The 26297-nt window shown below is 44.0% G+C and overlaps 1 protein-coding gene across 2 annotated transcripts in view; it reads left to right on the top strand.

Annotated features, from left to right (window-relative positions):
* The window catches only part of EXOC6B (exocyst complex component 6B), a 620952-nt gene extending 600455 nt beyond the window's left edge, over positions 1–20497 (top strand). For both annotated transcript variants that reach the window (XM_041757049.1, XM_041757048.1), the window contains 2 exons: positions 12909–13021; positions 17090–20497. In XM_041757049.1, the coding sequence (XP_041612983.1) occupies positions 12909–13021; positions 17090–17216 (240 nt within the window). In that variant the 3' untranslated portion in view covers positions 17217–20497. The remainder of the gene's footprint in view (positions 1–12908; positions 13022–17089) is intronic.
* Positions 20498–26297: the final 5800 nt, after the last annotated feature.

Here is a 26297-nt window from a genome sequence, read left to right as displayed (position 1 = left end):
ACTCAACGATTAAAGCATTAAGCAGTCACAGATAATATGTTAACCAATGAGCGTGGCTGTATTCCAATAAAACTTTATTTACATAAACAAGTGGTGACTGCAGTTTTCCATCCCATGATCTAGAAGAAAGCAGATAGCAGCTTTGATGAAAACAAGGAGAGAAGCCTCTAGGCTAAAATTCAGTCTCCTTAGTTTAGCATATGAGGCCATTTATCACTTGCTCATTTGTCCCACTTACTTCCAAGGCAGTCTCCACCTACCTGGCTCTGGCTTAGATGCCCTTCTTCTGAACTTTCTTTGCTATTTGTTAGAGTACTTCTTTGAGTGCTCACATCATTCTGTAGACTCAAGATAGCTTATCCTTTCAGAAGAGTCCCTGATACATTGTTGGTACTTGGTTTATGTTTGTTAAAATAAGTCCTGCTTTCTGTTTCTTCCATCTGCCTAGGTTTTGGTGTCAGGCATTTCTCCCAAGGGTATGTGGAAGGCAGGCAGATGCTCTTCCTTTAATGAATGTGGCCCATCCCCAGGGTCAGGGAATTGAGGGACATCTTGGGCAGTGAACACAAAGGGACCAGTAGTCAACCCAATGCTCTTTAGTGGGCTTTTCACAGCCGTTCTCTTGCTCTGCCCTCAGCTGTCAATAGCTGTTATTATTCCATATCGAAGGAGAAAACAGATGTAGTGGCTTATCTGGGATCACATCATCAGTCAGGGAACCCCCACCCTGAGGCTCCTTCTTGCTGTGTTAACCTGCCTCCTAAAGGGCACCTGTGCATTAGTGATTATGAAAAATACTTTATAATGATGCAATTGGTTTCATCCTATCCAAGGCAGGGAACAGACAAAGGAAACTTTGCCTGGCTTGGTGTTCTCTATGTTGCTATTCTCTTGAGTAAGTTTACTGTGCTTTAGGTAGTGGCCATGTTCTGAAGAGGTAACATATTTAGAATTTTGTCAGATTATATGTTAAATGTCTCAGAAGAGCATGTTATTTGGACTTGTTTTGTAGTCTGTCCTCTTTAATGTGAAAAATTCTTCTGGAATATATGTAAAGTGCAGATTCAGGGTTTTGTACATCAAGTTGACTTCAACGACACACCTGCTTTGGGAGCACAATTCTCTACAAGATTCAGTGTGCCTGTTCAAGAGAAAACATGTAAAGAAAAGCACCCCTGGGGGAAAGAGGCGCGGCAGTTGCCAGTGTGTCTTTGTACCTGTGTCTGTCTGCATGTACCTTAGCTCCTATGATCCTTTACTCCCATGGAATGTTGGCAGACATTCTGGGAGGAGGAGGCTCTCCCTAATGTGAGATTGGCCCCATACTGCCCACTAGGAGCTAGCCCAGAAGTCGCGTTGGAGCCAAACAACTACTGAGTTCCCATTTGCTAGTCCTAGGGATCTTCCTATGGAACTTTGGAACCACATATCCAGGGCTGGGTTCCCACTCACATGTGATAGGTATTATCTCTCCTGTTTGATGTTTCCTTCTTCCTCACTCAACCACCATTCTAGTGCTGGTCAAGAGGACCTTCAGTTTAGTCCATTGGAAAGTTTCTTGTGAAAGCACACATTAATAAGACTGGCCCAGCATCTAGCCAAAACTGTACCTATAAAATGTTAGTTCACCTATTTTAATTCCATGTAACATATCTTTGCTGACTGTCTGATGGGAATCTAGCCCAACACTGGTCCATGTATGAGCTATGTAGGAGTCAGAAGGAGAAAACATGATCCTCATCCTAGGCAACTCCCCATCTACTACATGGGAAATGAGGCTCCGATCACAAAATTAGTAATGAAGGCAAAAAATATATAGATTCTCTTTCCCAAAAGTAAGCATGATATGAATTGGTTTGGTTGACAAGCACTAGTCCAGTAGTGGTAACATGCAGGGCATTCTTCACCAGTCTCTTCATCTTGACTTTCTGAGTTCTTTGGGCAATCCTTTCTACCTATGAGAGCACAAGGGCACCATCAGAATTGTTTGCTTATTTTTAATATTTATTTATTTATTATTTATGATAGACATAGAGAGAGAGAGAGGCAGAGACACAGGAGGAGGGAGAAGCAGGCTCCACGCCAGGAGCCCAACGCGGGACTCGATCCCGGGACCCCAGGATCGCGCCCTGGGCCAAAGGCAAGCGCCAAACCACTGAGCCACCCAGGGATCCCCAGAATTGTTTGCTTAAATATTAATCTATAATTGTTACTTGAAGATTTCCTTCTCCTTTATCCATTCATAGCTCATCCATTTGAATTACTTGTACATTTTCTGCTAGAGAAGCATGTATGTTGGTATGCACTAACCAAGATCAACAGAGCCCTACTTTATCTTCATATCTCATTCCAAAGACCTTTTCTGGAAGTTGGCATTTGTTCCACTATTATAATTCTATCTGTCCTCTGTCCAGTTAACTCACTCTGTCCCCTTAGACTAGTTTTTACTTTGAGTCATTTGGATTTTTCTAGTCTTTCTCAGCTACTTCTACAAAAAGGAAAGTCTGTTTAGAATTTTGACCTAGCCTCAGGCAAGTACCAGAGCCTGAATCAATGGAGGATTTTTTTTTTTTTTTTAGAGAGAGAGAGGGAGAGCACATCCACGCCCACATGCTCTCACACATGCATGGGTATAGGGGAGGGAAAATCTTAAGCAGGCTCCACACCTAGCACAGGGACTGACCTCATGACCCTGAGATCATGATCTGAGCCAAAATCAAGAATCAGATGTTCAACTGCCTAAGCCACCCAGGTGCCCCTGGATCAATGAGGGTTTTTAAAAATAAATAGCTGGGGCATCTTGGAGAGTGAGCCATCAAGCCATCTGTACCACATGTTTATCTCGTGATTTACAGCAACTTGCTTCTCCTTTGTCCTCCATCTTGGTCCTCCCCACCACATCCCCCATGAAGTCAGAATTTTAATATGAATCCTTAAACTATGAGGGTGTTCTGAAATAACTAAGAAATATAATGGAGATAGCTTTAGAACTGCCAAAGCCCTAGTTAAAAGTTATATGGATTAAAAGTCATATAGGAGGCAAAAAAGAGAGAGAAAGAGCTCATTATAGTATCTACTTGTATGACATGATTCAAATGTCTTTCCTATCCTAACTTTTCCCACTTGTACATATTTTTGTATGCTACCCAGTAATATAATTTACAGTTTTGTTAACCTATATAGCTGATAAAGTGTCACATCAACTACTACACTACTTTAGTTGTCCTCCTCTGAGGACAACTAACATCAACAAATAACTCTGTTTGCAGTCAAAGCATCATTAATGATTTGTTGAGTTTTCTTTTGACTGAAGTTGTCCTAACATTTATCAGTATGTCCCTACTCTCTAAGTATCGAGCATACTCCTGTATGCTGCCAGTTTAATGATAAAATGCCCCAAAACATAATGTCTGAAAATGACTTACCTGGTTTACAAAAGTAGCATTTATATGAATAAATAATGAATATGATTATTAATAAGGAATCAGCATTTAGGGAGAGAGTTCTAGGACATATCATTAAGTGAGAAACAGCAAAGTGTAAAAAGAGTATCTATGGTATGTTAACCTTCAAGTGAGAAAGAAAAGGGTATAAGAAAACATACATGTGTATTCCCATTTGTACAAAACTAATAAAAGAAGAATAAACCAGGAACTAAATTGGTGAGGTGCAATTAGGTGCAATGCGTGGATAGGAAGGATATAGAAAAAGTGAAGAGACTAGAACAGGTTAGTTTGGATGAGGAGGGAGCGATACTTCTGAGTACAATTTTTATATAGCTCTGACTCATTCCCCAAAATAAATAAATAATAAAAAAATCAACCAGAATGTGGGAGGAATCCACAATGGAACACAAGCAGTGAAAAATAAATCTAACTGAATTATGAAAGAATAATATAACCACACTGAAAGGGGTGAGGAAGAGAAAAACTAACCCAAGTAAATTTGAAACCAGTATTTCGGGTGGAAATTACAAGCCTAAAGACAAAAAGAAAAAAGTAGATACTACGCTCTAGTTAGTAAATTTATTTTTCACGGGAGTATGGATCAGCAATTCCAAAATACTTTATGCTAGGATTGAACAAATAAGTAAAATAGATTATAGATAATGAGAGTCAGGTTTCTCACTCTTGGAGAAATAAATGATAAAAAAAGGAAAGAGGGAAAGGCTAGCGTGAACCCTGTGGTGTTGGACTGCAAACGGAGACACCAGATAGGAACTCATGATTTTAATATATAAATAGATACAGAAATAAATATAGATGTGTTTGTTACATTCAAGTCAGGAAACATACATTTATTTCTTAGCTCTGTCCATTGAAATGACCTAGAAACATTAATACCCCAGTAGAAATGGGCATGCTAATTGCTCAGATCTTGGCTTCTAAAAAACATTCTCTAGTAAAAGCAACCAGAGCTTTCTGAAAAAGTGACTGATTGAGAGCAGGGGCAGGGAAGGTACAAGATGAGCTTGCAACATTTTAGTTCCAGAAAGTAAGCAAGTGTTCGAGAAAGGGAAGGGCTGGTCAAAAATACACTGGAGAGTCAATCTCCGAATGACCAAGACTGGAACAATTAGGAAAAAATGTAATTAATGATCATATTAAACTATAACCCGTGAAATAAAATATTCATGAGATAATACTGATATAAATAATTGGACAAATAAATAAGAGGAGGAGAAGGGACAGTACTTTTCCACACAGAATTCCAATTAATAACTACAGAAGGAATGAGAGAGAAATAGTCAACCACCACAGTAAATATTGTTGCAGGCAAGATTCACCAGTTGATATTAAAGTTGGTGGACAAAAGTTTGAGGGAAAACAGGATATTTGCATAGTCTCAAAACGTAACTCCCTCACGAACCATATTAATTACAAAGGTAAAAATAGGAACTTTGCAGCAAAGCAAGTCATCAGCCACCACCTTAGCCAAGTGATCGAGCAAGATTAATATCACCAGTAATGAGATGTGACCATCATGTACACTTGATCTTGGTGCACTAAAAAGGATACAATATCATTTCTGTAGTGTTTTTGCAAAAAGTGCATAACCTCAACACTAATGACATTCTGGATTGTGCAATTCTTTGTCATGAGGGCTGTCTTGAGCATTGTAGGACATTTAACAGCTTCCCTGGCTTCTGCCCACTAGAAGCAGCATCATCACCACCACTACTACCCCAGCCTTGTTACAATCAAAAATGTCTCCAAACGTTGCCAGATGTCTCTTTAGAGGTGAGATTCCCCCTGGCTAAGAACTACTGTCTCAGTCTAACCATAGAAAATATTGGGCAGATGCAAATTAAGGGTCAGTCTATAAAATAAAAGATCAAAGGTAAACTAAGTATCAAGGTCTTGAAAGATTAGAATGAGGAACTGTAACAGATTGGAAGAGATGAAGGAGACATGATGAGTAAATTCACAATGTGGGATCCTGGAGTAGATCAGAAAAAGGATGTTAGTGGAAAATCTAGCAAAAGCAGAATAAAGTCATAGTTAATAGTATTGTGCCAGTGTTAATTTCTTGGTTCTGAACATTATACGATGGCAATGTAATATGTGAAATGGGAAATGCTGGGTAAATGGTACTGACCAAACTATTTCTGCAACTTTTACATAAGCCTAAAATTATTTCAAAATAGGAATTTAAAAAAATCCCCCACTGATGTTAATAAAATGCAGGCAAATTTCTATATTGAACTTTATGGCAGTGATATAAGCCTAACTGGCATTTAATATTGCTGAGATGATTCCGGACACCTCTAGGCATTATGTAATAACCAGAATAAACTTAAAGCACATGTAGTGTGTGCACGTGTGTGTGTGTGTGTGTGTGTGTGTGTTTGTGTGTTGTGGGTTGCACCACAATTTGTATTTGCTGTTTAAATTTTGTTATAAGTAAAAATTTTGTAAAATAATTCAGCTGATTGAGTTCAAAAAGGAGGAATAGCCAGACTAGTACATGTCATTTAATAATATTTCACTGATTTGGCTTGGATTACAGTTATTCATGCTTTTCTTTTATTCTCCTATATGAGGGTAAACCATTTATTTTAATGGTACTTGAAAGGCCCAGCCATGTTCTTTGCACATAGTGGATGCTTTAAAAAATTCTCTGAATTCAGTAGGTTTGCATCTTCATTAAGAAAATCTAAGACAAGCAAATGTTTTATTATTACTCTTTCAAATCTTGTGAGTTAATATGAAAAGGGATTACTTCATTTGAACTTTTTAAACTTTAGTAGGTTATTTATAATTTTTATACAACTCTTAAGAAATCCAGCAGCACCTGGCTGGCTCAGTCAGTATGCAACTGTTGATCGTGCGATTATAAATTCAAGCCCCATGTTGGGTATAGAGATGACTTAAAGATAAAATCTTTTTTAAAAGCGGGGGGAGGGATCTCTTAAATATAAATAGAATGAACATAGTGCAGGCTCAAAGTGTGGTTCTATAAATCCTATCAGAAGTCATTCCATGCAGCATCAAGATTTGTAACAATGTTCTGATGCAGAAGTAAGAACTCACCCAAAGCCAACTATTAGGGAAACACACTAATGAGGGTACCTGGTTGTGAGCAAAATGAACTATTTATGTGGTTGTGTTACCATGTTTCCCAGCCCAGCCAGGCTTGCTAGGCCTCACCAGCCAAAACAGACCCTTGGCTATGGACCCCGTTGGGGTCCCCCAAGTGATCCCCATCACTGAACTCTTGGCTGAAATCACAACCTAAACCCAAAACATAGGGTGGATGGAATTCTGGAGGTACATAAGGCATTCCAGTACTCAAGATGCAGGTTTCAGTAGCACCCAGAGGCACCATGAAATGCTAAACCATGTCTTAAGCTATTCCTTTTTAGTCTTAGTGGCGGGGACAGTGCCTCGTGGTGACACTAGGATTCAAGACATCTTCCACTTACGGCAAATAGGAATGGGTTCACATTTGTGAGAGCGATGTCAAGTGTTCTTCTATGTGTTTCTTATGATCAAAACATAAATCGATACCAAAAAAAATGTTAAGTAAATGAAAACACAGAGCATGAGGATATGGTAAAAATTGCAAGGTGATGTTCAAATTATAAGATCATGGAAGTGATCTTAAGTTCAGTCTTTCACCTGTGACCCTCCTTTCTTCTTCTCCACCCACCACCTACTTATGAACATCAAGAGGTAAGAGTTCTTAAAGTGCATATATAATAGGGCACTTTCTGTGAAAGCAAGCAAGAAAGAAGAAAGCAGAGGTGCCTCTGCCTGTCCTCACAAACAGAAGCATAGGGAGGACAAATCCAAAACCAATGGAGCTGGTTGGTTACCAGTGAAGCATGGAAGGAATTGGGGTAAAAGAGATAGAGCAAGAGAAGGAACAGCACTTCTCCGAGTTGATTTTTTTTTTTGTATAATTTTGGCTTTTGGAAGCATGTTAATATCCTATATATTTAAAAAAATTAAATTAACAAGGATGAGAAGGAAGAGCCTAAAACTAAAAGCAAGTGGACACAAATGAATCCAGTTGCATTTAAATAAATACCGTAACTACACTGAAGGGAAAATCAAGAGCTTACCCAAGTGATTTAGAAACACAGTGTTTGATTGTATGCTCAGTCTTGAGTTGGGAGGGAAAATTGCAAGCATATCCCAAGCTCTTTTTTTAATAAGCTTATTTTTTTGTAGTCGTATGTACAAATAATTCCAAACCTATTTTAGATATATTATAGGACTGAGCAAAATAGTAAATGAAATGATGTTCTTGAGAGCCAGGATTCTCACTGTGGAAGAAAGCAAGTACCAATACAGAATAGAGGAAGGCAAGAAAGAACTCTGTGAGAATGATTAGAATTTGAGGTGTTGGTGTAAATGCATCATTTCTAAAATATGTATGGGTACATGCTTACACCAATGTACACATGCACATATGTGCACGCACACACATATGTATATTTACATGCATGTGTTTTCTAGCTCTGTCTGCTGAAAGGGCTTAACTTCCCACAATTTGCCCTCCAGTAGCAATGAACAAAAACAGTCCAGTAGTAATAAGCACACCCAACACCCAAATCCTGGTCTCTATAACATTACCACTGAAAGAAGAGCTCTTCAGAGAAATGGCTGTGGCAGGTTAGATGTAAGACAAGCCTGCAGCACCTTATTATGTCAGAAAGTGAGGAAGTCCTCAAAAAATATGTGGGGCATGTCACAAGGGCACAGGCTCCAGCTCAGAAGGGCTCCCACTTGTCAAATCAAAGGACAGTTTGAGCATCAAAATAATTAGAGATAGTAATGAATATAATCCATTGAAGAAATGGGAACCGAGGAATCCATACCATAAGTAAATATGTAAGTTAGTGGGGAAGAATGCAAAGTGACAACTGATAAGTGTGGAAAGAAGGGTGGAGTTGGAATGCCATCCATTTGCAACCATCATAGTAAAGGTAATATAGACAGGAACGCTCAATGGATACTAAATCTGAGGGGAGATTTTAATCAGGAGTTGTATATTTGCATGGCCTTAAATTGCCTCCTCAGTTGCTTACTAGTTGCAAAGGAAAACATAATACCTAGACAGGGAGGAATCAGACAACCTCTTGCCTGATCAAAATAATACCACCAATGAGACACAAACAGTGTATACCTCCAGATGTGATCCCCTGAGGAGTACACAGCATCACTGAACTAGTATTCTGGCCAGAAATGCCAGTCTTAAATCTTATTATGAGAAAGCACCAGAAAAAAAACAAAACTGCATAGGGAAAAGGAGGCAGGGGACCATATTCTTCAAAAAGACCAATATAAGAAAAGCTGTGGAAATAGTCCAGATTAAAGGAGACTGAAGAAACCACTAGATGCAATACCTAATCCTAAACTATGTGATGTAGTAGAGCAAAACAAAAACAAAAGTCTGCATACAGGACATTTTTGAATCAATTTCTAAAATTAGAATACAGACTGTATCAGTATTAACTTTTCTGCAGTTGAAAACTATGATGATTATGTAAAAGAATATCCCAAATACTTAGGAATGCTGAAGTATTTGGGAATAAAGGGCCACGGTACATACAGTTTGCTTTTAAGAGACTCGGAAAAGAAAGATCTTGTGTGCCCATGTGTGTACAGAGAGAAAGAGCACACAAAGGCTAGAGCATATGGTGTGAAATGTTGGTAATGGATGGATGTGGGAGGAAGGCATATGATGTTCTTTATGCTTATTCTTGCAACTTCGTAATAAGTTTGAAATTATTTCCAAATGAAAAATTTCACAAGTTAAAAAGAATGGGATCATTCATGATGACCGAATGTTTTGCATCCTTGAGCTGAGATCTAACAAGGCCATTGTTTGCAGAGACCCAGGCTGCAAGGGGCTGGTTCACCTTTGCAAGTCAGTTTGGAATCAAAGTGCCATGTTGACCAACAGGCCTGCTCCGTCTCTTGGCCTCCTCACACTATTCCGTGGAATCTGGTGGAACCGTGCCCTGTGCAGCTAACTTGGTTCGGTAGTGCCCAGACTCTAGTCTATGTCCATCTGTCTCAGAGGAAGCTGTAACATCTGGGCACCGGCCCCGGAAAGGACTATGGAAAGCAACACAGACCCAGAGTGTGATCGACAGGCTTGGACTGGTTGAGCTTAATAGAGTTGTGTAGTTTCATGCTCAGAGTGGGAGCAATTAAGTAGCTTGTCATCCCAGAGCTTTTAGGCTCCTTACTGGCATTGAGAGACTTTGGCCGGATGATAAAAATAGAAAACTGTAGAGCTAAATCGTCAACTATCTCCATACCCATTGGTCATTTTCACCGGTGTCATCAGCCAGAAGGACATGGCTTTCTTGGCAATAAGTCAGAAAATATGGAAGAAAATATGGATACCATTAATTCCATCGCAGAAACTAGGAACTCATTAATAGAGAATGTAATTTTATGAAATGCGTGTGCATGTCCACATTTGACGATACATTAAAAGCATTTTAAGAGCTCAGGTTTTCCAAGTTTTCCAAGTCAACTTATTCATTCACTTTTTTTGTTTTTTGTATTAGCTCCCCAGTGTACAAACAATAACAAACTCCCCAAGGTTTTTTACATTTTCTGAGAAGGAATTTTGATTAAGAGAATGCTATCTTTTTTCATACATTTTTCCTGGGGTTTGGGGAAAAGGCAAAATTATGTTTATAAAGCACAGTAGTGGAAGGACTACAGAACAAGGGATGCTCCAAATGTCTATCGCACTCCTAGGAGTAGGTGAAGAGGAACTCTGTTGCCTGGCCTTTGGGGACTACAGGCCAGAGACACCCCAGTTAGAGTAGGAGGAAGTCAGGGAAAATTCTCTCCTAAAGCAGAGCTCTGTGAGGCCTTGGGGCAGTGAAAGGAAGTGGAAGAAGCCCTTTTAAAAAAAAAAAAAAAAAAAAAAGGAAGAAGCCCTTTTACTTGCCAACTAAAATAGGCCTGACCTGAAAGAGGCCTGAGAGGGCTCTTTGGGGCCAGGCCAGCCTAGACCAACCAATGTGTCTGCTCATCTGTCTTCCATCTCCTCTCATCTTAACATCCCTTTCTTGGCTGAGGGTATAGGGGCTTTTCTCAGTTGTAGGCTCAGGCTTTCAGCCAATTCCTGTCCTGCCTGGGGAGGTTTCTAACAACTGTTCTAAAAGAATGGTTGGAAGAGGAGGCTTAGCCAAGCAGGGCAAGGCCCACGGTGCCTGTTTGCCCAGTGGCACAGTGAAGATAGACGGGAGGAAGGTGTGCCTGGAGCCCAGGTTCTGGCACTGGATTGGACTCTAGGTCTCTCTGGTCTTTGTTCCACACAGAGAGATGGCCACCCACTTGCCTCCATCAGCAGTTGGAAAGGGAGAAGTACGGACATGCCTGGAGTCCGGCAGCCTTTGTGTGTATCTTATTGCTAGAAAGACTGCTTAGGGTGCTCCTGTGCAGCAATGTGAGAACAGGACTTTACCCCCTCTAGAAGCTTACAAGGGGAGCCAACAGTTTCCCCTTTGTCACTTAACCTTTGAAATGTACCAATTTCTTTTTTTAGTTTTACTCAAGAGTTTTAAAATATTTGTTTTAAATATTTGGTAACTTGAGGCTACATCTGGCTGGGAACAAAAGCCTTTGACAAAATTTATTCAAGTTTCTCTAAGTTAGAATCTCCCCGAGACTTAGAACTCAGTATACTCTCAGAGTGCTCTCCTCATCTTAGATACATCAAGTTCTTGGCACTCCTAACTCCATGGCATTCCTCTTGAACACTCCTGACCCTGGTGCCAGGCTCTGTGCCCACAACCATGGACTAAGCCCACTTTTCAGTCCTGACCTACCTTGGTCCTAGTTTTCATCTACTCAGCCAGTGTCCACAGAGGTACAACACAGATTGCCTCACAGAATACTATGTGATCTATTCATGGTTCTGTTCAGTGTTTCTATATTGTCCCCGTGTCCTGTTTACATACTATAGGCATGTGTCTGTGTCTGTGACTATAAAGGAAAAACTCAGTTCTATGTTTTCCACATAAAGAAAAGCTTAGTTCTTCCCTCCTGTGTTTCTCCCTTGAGTCTCCTTTACTACTCATATGAAACATTTCATTTCTGACACTTCTGGTCACCAAATGTGTGGATGTTTTTCCCCACATCAAGCAATTCCCTGTGACACCAGCCGGATGTCCTACAATTTGACTCAATTCTGACACTGTTAACCCACAGATAGCGTCAGATCCCACAGGTAAAGGACTTAGTTCCACGAGACCCTCCCTCCAGTCGGGACACCAGCCACCTGCTTGTCAGCCTGGGCTTCTGACCAACTGCTGTAGATGGGAGGTTCCCTTGACCCCCTCCTCAAGTTTGCTGAATTGCTCCAAGGGCTCCCAGAATTCAGGAGACAGCTTACTAGATGTCAGGTTTATTAGAAAAGGCCATGACTCAGGAGCATCCAGGTGGAAGATGCATGAGGCAAAGTACAGGGAAAAGGACATGAAGGAGCTTCCATGCTCCTCTTAGGCACACCACTCTATCTCCATGTGTTCACCAAACCCCGTACTCTGGGGATTTTATGGAAACTTCATCACCTGGGCATGATGGATCATTAACTCTGTTTTCAGCTTTTCTCCCTTCTCAAGAGAATGGGTGATGCGGCTGAAAATTCCAAGCTTCTAATCATGGCTTGATCTTTCCAGTGACCAGTTCTTATCCGGGAGCCTACCTTGGGTCACCTAATTAGAACAAAAGATACTCCTGCCACCCAGGAAATTGCATAGGTTTGAGGAGATCTGTGTCAAGAACAGAGGTCAAAAGCTAATATTAGGACAAGAGATGCTCCTAGTATCCTCATCACTTAGCAAATTACAAGGGTTTTAGGAGCTGTATGCCAACAACCAGGGCCAGAGACCAATATATATCGTCTCAGTATATCTCATGGTAGCAACTGAGTAACTTGGGCAAAGTCAATGCAGCAAGTCGTGAAACTGGTTCTTGAACCCACACCTTTTAGCCTCAAAGGTTATATGGTTGCATATGTGCTGCTGGACTGCATCCACCTTTAATTGTTCATTGTTGAATTCTAAGCTTCTGGAATGGTGCTTGGCACATGGAAGGCATTTGATAGGTATTCACTAAAGTAATAAGTGACCAGTTATTATGATAGTCTTGTGTTTTGCCTCAGTCTCAGGCCTGCCTCTGAGAGCTAAATGTTGGCCTATACTGCAGTCTTAGCAGCATTGCAGTGCTTGTGGCAAATATGGCTTGGCCTTCTACTGATTGCTCATTTATTTTCATAGTTGCATTACAGTCTTTAGCTATTTTCTCTTACTACATTTTTATCTTTATTTTTCAAATCTACGATTAGGTGATAGTAAAGTGATAGGGGTTTCTGAAACCCAGTTTGTCTTGTTTGATTAATCCCTGGGGTGGGGTTTGAATATTTTCTAGCTTTTGGATCTCTTCATCCAGTGGGATTGGTCAACCTACCTTGCTGACTATGGTCAGCCCAACTGCAAGTACCTGCGGGTAAACCCAGTGACGGCTCTGACCCTGCTTGAGAAGTGAGTACCCAGTCCAGTGGTCTCTGTTGGGAGGTGGGGGAAAGGGCATGGGAGTCAGGGTCAGGGATAATTTTCTCTTTGAAAATACCTTCAAATCTTCAAAAGACAGCAGAGAGGCCCTGTTCTGGAAGTTGTCATAAGTGCTCCCAGTAAGCTCCACCACAGGATTTGGGAGGCTGGCCACCTTCTTGTAGACTCTTAATTCCTGAGTGTCAACAAGCAACATCTCTTTGACTAGAACTGGCAAGAGAAGAAAGGAAGATGCCTTAAGTTTGGGTTCAGGCTGCCTGGTGAACAGAGTGAGACTCGCCCCACTCAGCCCCACAGAAGATGGCTTCTGTGGTTTCTAGCAGAAAAGTTCCCCGAATTCTCGAAACCTTCACCAGCACCCCCTCCTCCCATTCCCTGCCAGGTTGAGCCTTGTTGTGCCAACTGTCCCAAGAAAGCTATGTTGGACAAGGTGTCTCACTCTCACTTTGGGCAGCCACTGGCCAGCACAGGTGCTACCACTGAGATTGAGTTGGCCAGCTCCGGACCATCTCATGGCTCGCCAGTATAACACACAGATGCTGGGATCTGTTATGCAGCCTAGCTCTGCTCTGGCTTTTCCTAACCTAGTTGAGAGCTGGCAGGCCAGAAACCAAGGCAGCTTGGAAAAAGGGCAGCTTTTTCTTGTCATCACACCTGTTAGTTCCCAGCTTCTTAGAAGAGTACCCTGCACCTAAGCAGCACAACAAGTACATTTATGGCCGTATATGAACTTAGATACATGGACTGGCATCTAGGAGACCAGAGTTGAACCTCAAGCAGAAGGAAAGGCTTAGGTGTGTCCTCCCTACTAGGCAATTAAAAAGGGGGAAGGAGGGAGAGGGAAAGTAGGCAAGAGCAGGATGCAGACGAGTGTGTTTGGAGCCAAGAATCTCAGAGCCCAGGGTGTACTTTTCTGCAGCCATGACAGACTAATGTTTCCATTTTAACTTTGTTTCCCATTATCCTCTCTCCCAATGACCTTCCTCCCTAGGATATCTAGAGAGTAAGTATATTATCCACTTGGGCCTTTTCCACCACTTTGAGGCGAGTCCTTCTGGTTTCCTCACTGACACTAATGACTACACTAAATCCCTACCCTGCGAGGTGTCTCCACCCTAACATACTAATCTACTAAACTGGCCTGGTGCCAACTGGCTGGCTATCTCCTCTGTCCTTGGTCCTTAGAGTGACCATTGGCCTCCCAATTCCTATGGGGCTGGAGCTGGTGGCAGGGATTATTCCCCCCGTGGGTGCCAGGTAAAAGATTGTTCCCACTCAGCTTCCTGGCACAGTCTATGCCCTTGCTGGTGCGAGGCTTGAATGTCAGCCCTGACAGAAGGGAGCTCCTCGGCAGTCTCCCCCACTTCCTGGTAGTGAAGCCCATGGTGTTATGATCTGCAACCCCTGTCTACTGTGGAAGACTTTTTATTGGAGGCAAGGCCTAATCCCAACTGAAATGAATGTCCCTCATTGCAGGCCTCTCAGTTGGTGTTTAGACATCATACTCACTGTGTGTCCAAACAGTCTGTGGGATTCCCTTCTATTTCCTTCTCTCAACAGTCCTTGACTTGTCTGTTCCTAAGAATCTCTAGATCTGAGAGAGAGTGCCTCATCCACTTTCTGTAGATCAATAATAGGCTAAAAGAATCAGCCTCTCTATAGCATTCTGAAGGCCTGAAAGTAACATAGCCATGTGCTTGTCCCTAGCAATCATCAGAGTTTAAAAGCTTCCTCCCAAACACAGTGGCTAGAGGCCACCCAGATCACTAACATTCCTATTTCCCAGCCTCATAGGAATCAGTCCTCTTACCTGACCCTTTCCTGCTTTCCCCACAGCCAGATATACCACAGAGCTTGACAATCTCTCCTTTTCAACCTGGCATTTCTTGGCAGGGTGAGACGTAAAAAGACCCAAAGACATACTCAGGACATTCAGGAAGGAGAAGAGGCACCTATGTCATTGAGAGGTGGCCATAGCCAAAGTAGATCAGAATCCCAGGAGGGGAGGGGAGAAGGGCTACCCTTTGGACTGGGAGCATTCCAAGGCACACACTGGCACACCACCATCAGCCATCAGGGCACATGAGTTTATCTTTTGAGTAATCCCAACTCTAGGCCTTACTGGTCAAGAACTCCTGAGGCTCAGAGAGCACCCTCTTCCTCCCTCTCTCCTACCTTATTACAGGAGCTGCCTTATGGGAGTTGAAAGCCAGTTCTAGCTCCCCGTCTCTGGGCAGCTTCGAGGAGTCATGAAATTAATGATCACGTAGGACCTTAAAACGACCACCCTTTATGTGAAGGGAGTGTTTTTTCTTCCTTCCTCCTTTTTTTCTTTTTTGTTTTATGTTGTTTTTGTTTAGATTCATAGCATATTCAGCAAAGGAAAGGGAGTCCTCTGGGATAAATAAATAAATTTTTAAAAATAAATAAATAAAGCCAGGCAAGTTCCACAAACATAATTGTGCAATTAATGTGCAAGGGATTAAATACAGTGATCACCATAGCCTCGAGGATCCTGTGCTTTCTTATCAACCAACATCTGTCACCTCTCCTTCTTCCTCACCTCCAAGCATAGACCTGCACATGTGGGTGGTTGTACCCAATATTCAGTGTTCTGAGTTCACTTAAGGAATTCCAACCTGCAAGCCCTTAAGCTTAGATCTGAGAGAAAAGTCTCAACTCATTTATGGCTGTTAATGTCAGCCCCAACCACACAGTTTTGATGCTTATCAGAATATCCTGAATATAAATGCCCTTGTAGCATCTCTAGCCTTTTAACCCATTGGCCTCAAATCTGCCCCTGTGCACAAGAGCCACCCCATAGGGGAAAAAAATGGACCAGGTTTGGCTGAAGGCCCCTGGGAAGTTTACCTGGAGGTAGATTACCAAGGTTAACAGGTTCCTTCCCCCCAGCCCTTCTTCTGACCTGTCTCCATGCAGCCCAGGGAACTGTGAAGTCAGAGAGCCAGCCAGGCTCCTGGGGGATGGTGGTGAAGACTACCTATACCAACCCCAAGAAGTTGGTCTGGGTGGTGTTCTTAATTCTCTAACACCAGAACTAGCTGTGGCCTGGAGGTCCAGTGTGCAGAGGCTGAGGCCAGAGTTAACAGGCAGATATCAGAGGTTATGAACTCTGCAGGGATTAGTACCTTCCCACATTCTATCACAATGGCTCACTCAGACTTGGGTGTTTCTGTGAAGCCCCAGCCTGGTCTTGACTTTATCCATGCTTCCTGGTTGTCTTTCCATCTGGCCACAACCGTTGGCCAGAACTACCCATGGTTTGTGCTCTAAGAATATGCCATCTCTGGAGCTTTAGCAGGACCTGGTAATAGAAAGCTCTGCAGAAGTCAAAGGTCTGATGGTATGGACAGCCCTCAAGTTCTCAGGGGCTTCTCTTGCCTAAAGTTCTGGCTCCAGTGAAAGGACGGTCCCCCTGCTCTCCTCAGCACCATGGACTCAGCCACCGCCTCTGGATCTTTGTCCCTACTCTGGGACAAAAGAGATCAGTTGAGCCTTTAGTTTTGTTAGGGATGGGAGAGAGTAACCAGGTGCTGAAGTTTAGAAAGACACAGTGGCTTTCAGTTATTCATTTCCTCTTGGAATTGCTAGTTGAGAGGATTTTTCTGCTTTATCTTTCAAATACAAGCTTTAAGATCCCAGCAGAATTTCATAAGCTCATGAGATGATAAGTGGATCCTAGATATTCTAAGAGCCTATTGACCATCAGGGCTTTAGCATGCTCCACATACCTGTAACAGGTGCATAACTGGAGATAGAAAATAAGGAAATAGGTAGGGTGGGTCTGGATGATAGGGGGTCAGCCCCTCCAGAGCTGGCTTTTGACTGTCTTCCAAAGGTGAAAGCAGGACAGCTTTCCAAATAGTAGGTAAGTACGGGCCTGCAATGGAAATATTCCAGACTCTCTCAGCTCTGAGTGGAGGCGAAGACGCACTGTGCCATTCTGCCTCCTGCCAGTTTTTGTTCCACCATCATCTCCTCAAACACTTTGCTCTCTCTCTTTCTTTTTCCGTTTAGGATGAAGGACACCAGCCGCAAGAACAACATGTTTGCACAGTTTCGGAAAAATGAGCGAGACAAGCAGAAATTGATCGACACTGTGGCCAAGCAGCTCCGGGGACTCATCAGCAGCCACCACTCATGAAGGCTGGCCTCCAGCCCACAGAGGCCACCCACGACAGCCCCATAGTCCAGGACCCAGCCCTGGCTGCCCTGCATTTGTGCATTCTTCTTCAAAGAGAGCAAATGTATTTTTTTAATAACATATGTACAGTATTCGCATAATCTTTCCCTATAGTAAAAGAGGCACAAGGAAAAGCAAGTACGTGAGAGGTTGCTAGGCTGGGATTTAGGGGAAGTTACACTGCACTATCTGTAATAGCCTAGAGATGGTGGTATCACCAGTCCCAGGATGGTGAACCACCTTTCATCATGGCTCTAGGTCTGGGGCTCAGGAATGACACAAACGAAATGGGTACTTGGCTCTGGGAGGTAAGGTGAGTAGGCAAAAAGAGAATAAAGTATTTCCTGTTCACTCCCTGGTGCCCCATTCACCACATAGGTGAGGTTGGCTCTTCCTGATACAAGGAGGGGACCTGGAAAACATCACTGCTTAGGGTATGAAAGAGCAGCACACAGTTCTGGAGGTTCTTGCCTCTTCAGTCCACCAACTTTCACTGGCTGCGGAACAAGCATGGCATGTGGCCAGAGGACACCTTCACTCCAATCCCCCAAGGTTGGCAGTTTGTTTAGCCCAGATATGACCTGGTGCTTTTACTGCTAATTGTTCTGGGGCAAGACAGAGCTGAGTATACAGTGGTAATAATTGGACTCCATGACTAACTGCAGGTTGCGCCACACTAGGAGGAGTTTTATTGGCTCTTGAAAGCCAGTGTGAATGGAATCAGAGCCTTGGTCCCTTCCCTGTTCATCTCGTGTCTTCTTTTCAGGGTCAGGGCACTTGGTTCAGAGCACAGATCAACAGTTATTTCTGGAGCTCTTCACAGAGAGTCTCAGACTTGGCCTCCTTCAGTAGTGTCATTGGGATAAGTCAGATTCCAGAAGCCTGAAAATGGCCCTTGCTTTACCCTGAGGTAAAACCTGAAGATTACTTGGGAGTGTTCCTTGTATCTTAAAACCAGCCCTCTGGCCGCCATCTTTAAAAGAATATTATCAGCTCTGTGCTGTAGGGGCAGCTGCTGCTAGACAGGATGCCTGTGGGGATGGGGCCACTGTCACCATGAAGTAGACGGGGCCAACCATGGCTAGTAGTTTGTCACTAGTGGCCCAGCTCTCCCTTACTAAGTCATATGCTAGATATGAAGCTCTTACGGAAGCCCAAGCCTTTCCATCCTCTCTTGAGATCCCCATAGCCATCTTTTGGCCCCATCTGTAAACTGATCCCACACATTCTGGAGCTTGCCAGGGGAGTCTGGACTGTAGCTTGGAGGCTGTGTCCACTGTCGCAAATGAGCTCCTGACATTAGTGCAAGGGCTTTGCTGTGAGGTCAGTCAGAGGAACCTGCACTTTAAAACTCTCCAGGCAGGTGCTCCCATGGCTATGGACAAGAGTATAATTGTGCATCCCCAAACAATGACAAATAAGCCACACAGGCATTTCCAGCTTGGATTAGTGGGAGGAGAAACTCATCAAACAGAATTCTTCACTATGTTTGTCAGCTACTGAGTTGCTTCTAGGGAGGGCAGTGCTTCCTTTTTCATTTCCCACCCCAACCACCTATAGCCTACCCGACTTGCAAACCAAGGGAGAGAGGTTATGCACGCAGACATGAGCCTTCCACAAATCTGAAGAGGCCAGGCTGCCTGGAAGCTCTGAAAAAGCTTTTTAAGGCTTACCTTGAGTCCCAGGTGGTTGACCCGGGGTCTCAGGAGGAAGGAGGGTCAGGGATGAGTGCTGCCACCCAGAATTTCAAAGGCAATGGGGAGTGGGGGACCCATGGGAATAAGACCCAAGATGCAATTGCCCAAGGCCTGGACTTGATTGAGAGAGAGCAAAAAATGATTACACTAATCTGAAGTCCTGTTGCTTAAGAAGGGCCCAACACACACTCCTTCACTGGTCCCCAGTTTGCAGCCAGACACTTTCAGCTCTGAGTACTGAGACTGGGATGTGAGACAAAGAGAACCTTAAGCATGTCACAGTTTTTGTCTTTTCTGAGTCATCGTTGCTGGTCTGGTCTCAAGCCTGTACCCCAGAAAGATGGCTGTAGGACAAGCGAACAGGGTGGAGGAATGGGAATGCCTCTGTACCTCACACACAGAAGTCCCAGGCTCAGGGGAGGACCCTTTGGTAGATCTTGTCCCTCTCAGTCTCCTTGCAGTCTTCTCTGAGGAAAGCAACATGCTGCTACCGAGTTGTCTATAGAGATGCCCTCTTGTTGCGCAAGGGGAGGTCAACAATCCCAGAGCAGCAATGTCCAAGTAGCTTGAATTGGTGAAGTAGGATTTTTGAGTTTTTCTCCGGGCTCTAGGTGGGCCAGCCCTTGACAGGACTTGTGTACATGTGCCCATGCCCCTCAGACCCCTAAGATCTAACCTCAAATGCCCAGAGATGTGGAAGAGCCCTGGCAGGTCTCAGTAAGAGAACAAGAACACCCATGGCTAGAAGCCTGCTGGCCTTAGAGTTAGCGTGACACTTACCCAAGTTTTTGGGGAAATCAGGCCCGTGTTTCTAAAGGGACATTCTGGTTTGGGACCCTAGTGAGTTTCAGTCATCGTGTAGGCAGCTTGGATAGTTTTAACATTCATAGGAAATCTCTCTGAGTGAGCCATGAATGAAGCTGTTGGGGGTGAGGAAGAACAGGACCTGGAAATTGGAACCAGCAGAGTTCCTGTTGACAAGAGGAGCGTCCAGCTTCCAAGGAGTGTTCCCCGGTGTTTCTATTGTTTACCAGGCCTAACGGTCTCTCAGGCCTCAAAGGCAGCCTAGCTTCACTGCATACTTGACAAGTGCTTTCTGAGCGAGCCCCAGACCCAGGGCCCTTTATCCCCAAGTTTGGCAATAGCCATGACTTTCCTCATAAAAGCCTCTCAAGACTCCCTGGGGCCTGCTACAGAGGTGCCTCTACCTTAGCCTCTCTTCTCCCAGGACCCTCTTCCTGGTTACTTCAACTGCCTCTTTTTTTTTCCTTTGCCTGCATTCAAAATTACTTTTCACTAATGTGTTGGAAATGGCCTTTTTTATTTTGCACAAATAGTTGTACGTTTATGGAGGAAATTTAAGAGAGTCCGTTTTGAACTCTAAAGGGAACTTTTTTCTTTAAGACTCACTAGTAAAGCTACTGATGCAGATGGGCCTCGTGGTTAGTGGGAACCTCCCGTGTGGAAAGAGCATGTTTATTCCTCCTGTACATTTTCTTCTCTTAACTGCTATTAAACAAGGAAGCCTATGTACCTGTTTCAAAAGCCACGGTGTTGTTTCATGGTCTTTTGGTTCTTCCGCCCCTTTCACACAGCACAGCTCTGGTTGGCGAACTGGATAACAGCCATTGCAACCCCTCGACTGGACTGAGGACTAGAGCAGGCTGGGGCCTGCTAGGGGGAGAAAGCCTACCTGCCAGACCAGGCAAGGAGCCCTTGGAAACATCCCAAAGCACTGGGTTGGGTTTTCCTGTCTGTACGGTTAACACAGGCGTCATCACCATCAGGAGGAGGAACTTCTGGAATGCCTGGTTTAGGTGGCACGCTGGGCTAGGCATCCTGAAGCCTCGTGTGTAGTGAACACCAGGCCTGCAACGGAAAGGTCCTAGTCTAAACGGAAAGATGGAGCATTATCCAGAGCAAAGCCAGGCTGGGGGAAGGGGAAAGATGAGCCCTACTTTAGAGCTCAGTGTGGGAGAGGACAGGCACCATGGCCTGCTACAGGAGTGAATGGGTCTGGTCGGGAAGACAGCATAGAGAAAGCAGGATGCTAATTAGCTCAGCCTTAAAGGAGTGAAATTCAGATTGTCGTAACTGTGGGAAGATGTGAGGCACAGACCACGTGAGAGTGAAAAGTTGACTGGAATCTGGCATAGGCTGGGAGGAGAAGTGCAGAGCCCAGTAGGCACACCAAAACCATGGGGATGAAGGCCAGAAATGGCAGAACAGCACCTGGCCTGCTTGCACCCTCGGCTGGTGCAGGAGCCATGAGAAGAGGATGGAAAAAATGTCTTCAATAACAAGTCTGACTACTGCAACCGGGTTTCAGTCTCTGCTCTGCCACTCACCAGCTGTCTGACCTCGACCAATTATCTCCCTAAATCTCATAATCCTCATCAATGGCACAGAGTAGTAGTCCTGATTTATCAGGGTGGTTGTGAAGGGTGAATGAGCTTTGGATGGTCAAAATGCTTAGCCAGTACCTAGCCATAGCATGTGCAAGGTTTAAGCCCCCCACCCCCCAATCCATTCCAAAACATCTCTCATGGCTGAGCACTGGACACAAGTGTCCAGAGCTTCTCTACCTCCTGGCTTCCCCTCCCCAAGCCCAGAACAGGGTTAATGGTAGCAAGGCCTCTCGAGCTCCTATATGTGAAACAGGTACAAGCCCTTCAGCCAATGGCTCACAGTAGAGCCAGTCCTTCAGATGGACTCTCCCTGTCAGTACCACCTAGAACATCCTCTGCTCTCTCTTAGATGCCAAAACTTCTACCTCCTAATAGAATTTAAGAGTCCTTAACCACGGGTCCATGAACCCTTGGACCATATGTGTGTGTGAGCGTGCATGTGGACATGTGTTCGCCAGCTTGCATTCACACATTTTCCTGGGTAGAAAGTACATGGCTTTCATCAATGTCTAAGAAAGATTCAGGACTAAAATACTGAATGATAACCAAATCCCTTTGGAAATACAGATCTGAGGGAAAGCCAGAGGCTCTGAGCACTTACCTCCTCTCTGTCTCATGTAATTCTGGCAAATTTTCCAAGACCTACAGCTTTGCCACCCACCTTTTCCAGGAGCCCCCATGTGATCCCCAGATCATACCTAAAAACCAGTACAGCCACCACTCCTAGCTTTCTCTACCCAGCCAGGTTAGGGTACTGATATGGGCATGAAGACCCTGATTTCTGAGGATACAGACAATTCCAGCCAGTTGGGGAGACTGAACAAAATGGTCCAATACAGACATGGGCCCTCAAAGCCAGGCCGAACCTGATTCCTTCCAGAATATTTCCTGCAGCTTCTGATCACTGACCGGTGCAGGGGCTCAGCCAAGACCTTACCCAGAGAGGAATAGCAGCCCTGATGGGGTGCCTGGAGCTGGGTGGGAGGAGGGGGACCTGAGAGGGATATGAAGCAGTCAGCAGCTTGCCCCTTTTCTTACAGCCAGGCTTATCTGCTCCCCAGGTAGATGAGGACAGGGACTAGCTAGTGGGAGAGAAAGTGACAGACCCTTTCCCCAGAGGCCTCAATTTTAAATTTAATGGGCATTGTTTGCTGGGAATGAGAGAGCCTCACAGCCCAAGGGACCAGAAGACAAAAGCTCTTGAGGAAGTGCAAGGAGGAGGAGGAGGAGAGAAGTGGGGGCCAGGGCATTGTGTGGGAGAGCCACCACTCTATCTGTTTCAATCACTGCTGGGGTTAGGGTTACCCTGCACAAGGGGGCCCCAGCTGCTCTGTGGGGTCTGTGACATCAGCCGTTGTGATGGTAATGGAGGGGCCTCTCTGCCAGGGGGGGCTCCCCTTCACCGGCTGGCCCACATCAACTCCCAGAGAGGATCGAAGCTCCTATTCCCTCAGGGTGGGGGCAGGATGTGGGCCAGGACCGGACCCAAGACAACAGGCCCCCTCCCAATCTGAACCCGCTGCTCAGTGTTATCTTCCAAGCCCAAGCTATGACCTTCCTCTCTCCAGAGCTCCAGAAAAGGAATGGAATCTGAACATTGAGACGCTTTTCTGGCCTAAACAATCCTTTCATTCTCTAGGCTCAATGATGGGTCTATTTCCTCCTGTAAATGGGTCTCGTAATCTTCAACTTTTACCTTTGCTTCTAAGGGTAATTAATTGGATCTCCCTCTTGTTCTCCCTACACACTCCCCTCTCTGTTACAAGGCTCAGGTTCACCGAGTGGATGGCTTTTCTTTCTTTCTATTCCACGGAGTGCTCATTTTTAAAGCTGATGGAGTAAGGCCTTGCCCTCTCCAGTGAACCTCTTCTCCAGAGAAGCCTGCTGGGGAAACACCACTTCCGCAGGCCTAGGAAAGCTGCTCTGCCCAGCCGAGGGCTTTTCAGATAGTGAGGCCTGAGCCGCCATTTCACTTTTTCTTCCCAGGTAGGTTTCCAAGGTTTTAGGGAAGGAGTTTTCGGGGTGTCATTCTCAGGGGTAAAGTGAAAGGTTAACTGATGATCTGGACCCTGGGACCCAAGGAGGCAAAGATGGGCACGGGAGAAGTAAGATCAAAGCATCAGAGAGTTTCCTTTTTCCCCACAGGCCGAGAAATAAAGGGTAAGGCCTGAGGCGCAGGGCAGCACGAGGGCATCAGGTGAGGAGTGAGACTAGATCCCTCGTTGTCATTGTCGGGGCAGCAGGAGGAGAGAGGCTGCTCTGGGGAGGCAGGTCATGGAGGCAGTAAGCTGAGCTCCAGAGACACTGACGATTTCTAGTAACTGTGGTCTTGTCTGGCATTTCGGCTCTTTGAAGTCAGGGATGACCTTCTACACTTGTGTGCATCCTTGGCAGCACTTTACCCCGCCAATGGCATCTGGGCGGTCGTGACCAAAGGAGTCACTCTTGGAGTGGGGACAGTTGCTACCAAGGGAGGGGGCCTGGGCAGTCGTGACCAAAGGAGTCACTCTTGGAGCAGAGACAGTTGCTACCAAGGGAGGGGGCCTGGAAAGGAGCACTAGCACTCCCTGCTAGGAGGACTATCTTTTAGCTGACAGGATTTAGAAAGGGTATTGAGAATAAAAAGCGAACTAACTTTTAGTCAGTTTTGTTGTGGTTTTAACGTTGTCTACAAGCATGTATGAGCCCACTCCTGGTACACTGTGGAGTAGGGAACAGGTGGGAAACAGAGTGAGTCAGGTGAGAGACCAAAACAGCCCTGTAATCCCTGGCAGGCCATGCATCCCGGCAGGGGTGGGGTTGGGGGTGAAGGCAGGTGTGCGAGGATATGTGGATGTGGGCATCTAAAAGAATTCAGACCTCCCCGCCATGGAGCCCTGATCCCATTGCCCACATAGAACCACTGGAAATTCCCACTTACTGGAATATGTATATACTTTTTTCACATGCAAAAAACACACAACCATAGTATATTATATTACAGGTTTCTTTCCCACTTAATGTGTTTTGGACATCTTTCATGGCAATATAATAGGATTTCTTCCTTTATAAAGCCTTTGAATACTTCCATTGCATTGATGTCTCTGGAGTTTATTTAATTCTGAACTGGTGAATATCTGGGATGTTCCTGGTGTTTCACTATTGTGAATAGTATTGCAAGACATTTGTGTACACCCTTGCCTTCTTGCATAGTTATTTCTGTAGTATGAAGTTTCAGCAGTGACACTGGTTGGTTAAAGATCAAAAGTATTATAAATGTTAAGAGAAGCTGTATATTACTCTTTTGAAAATCACCAATTTACACTGTCTCCAATAGGATGTGAGTCTGTTCCTCTATATATCCTCAGCCCCAAGTAACATCAATATTTTTCATCCTTGCCAATCTTATAAGTAAAGAATGATTTCCCTTTGTTTGGTGTAAATTAATTGACAGGGAGCTTAAGCATCCATGTGTATTAGTCATTAGCATTTCCACCTATATGAAGCAGCTATCCATATAGTCTGCCTTTTCAAAAAAAAAAAAAAGGTTGTTTTCCTTTTTGTGTTTATTTGCAGTTCTTTGCATTTTAGGGATTTAAATTATTTGTCATTTGCATTTGCAGATATTTTCCTCAGTTTGTCTTTTGAGTTTGTTCATGGTCCATATCATTTAGAACTCTTTACTTTGCAAGTAACATAAAACCTAACTCAGAAAAGGAGATTTGTTGGCTGAAAGTCCAAAGGTAGTTCAGAGTTGGTTTGATTTGATGACTAACAACTGTCAGGGCCTTGTTTCTTTCCCTTCTGTTCCCCCTGCCTTTTATAGAGGCAAAGCTATCCTAAAGCTCAGTTCCCTGCTGGTGGCTGACGGGCTGTCATTCTTCCACCGCCACACTACAATGTGCGGAAACTGACTTTCAAAGGCCCTCTGAGAGAGTAAGGCCCCTTCTGACCCGTAGCCTCCAATATTTAGAGGCTTAAATTGGATTATGTGCCGTTCTTTTTGACAAGGACCATGCCGTGGGGTTACTGCTGAGACACGGGTTACTTGAACTCATCACTGTGGCAAGGCCAATGGAACCACTCTGGTAGGATAAGACAATCAGTTCTGGGACTCTGGAGTAAAGAGGTGTTACTATTCACTCCCAAACAAACCGCATGGCAGCTACACACTGGGGCAATGGTGGAAGGATATTGAAGAGATGAGCCACAATACTCACTACCTGGCACTTCTTGCCACATGAAAGGTTTTTCATTTTTGAAAAACGTCAGTTTTCAAATGTCAGTTTATCAGGCTTTTCCTTTATGACGTGTAGATTTCATGTCAGACTGTCCTTTCACCAAAATTATACAAATATCGACCCATGTTTTCTTCTGATAGTTCTTTTGTGTGTGTGTGTGTGTGTGTGTGTGTATTGTAAGGAGCTGTGATGTCCTTCAACAGATGATTGGATAAAAATCTGAGAGTTCATTTTTAACATATTAATTATTTTATCAATTTGAAGTCTACTTTGAGGTCAAGAATGGGGCAGGGATCCAGCTTTTTCTTTTTCCCCAAAGGCTAACCAATTCTCCCAGAACATCACGGATTAATTTGTAAATATCAGTGTAAATATATTTATCATATGTTAAATTTCCATTTATCTTTGGGCCTATTTCTGGACTTTATTTACTGTTCCATGATCATTCTATTTCTGAACCATTACCATATTGTTTTAACTACCAAATCTTTTTAATCAGTTTTAGTATCTACTAATCCCTTCTACATCATGCTTTTCTCTTTCAGATTGTTCCTGAATATTTGGATATTTATTCTTCCATGGTAATTTTATACATGCTTTTTTCAAGTTTCAAAAGTTTTATTGTGATTTGGATTGGCACTGCATTGAATGTATAAGATAACTTGCAGATAAATAGCATCTTTATAACATAGTCTGCCTGTAAACATTGACGAAAAA

The sequence above is a fragment of the Vulpes lagopus genome, chromosome 5 (genome assembly GCF_018345385.1).
Source record: "Vulpes lagopus strain Blue_001 chromosome 5, ASM1834538v1, whole genome shotgun sequence".
Lineage (NCBI taxonomy): Eukaryota > Metazoa > Chordata > Mammalia > Carnivora > Canidae > Vulpes > Vulpes lagopus.
Note: the sequence above shows the minus strand (reverse complement) of the source record. Positions and strands in the feature narration are given on the sequence as shown.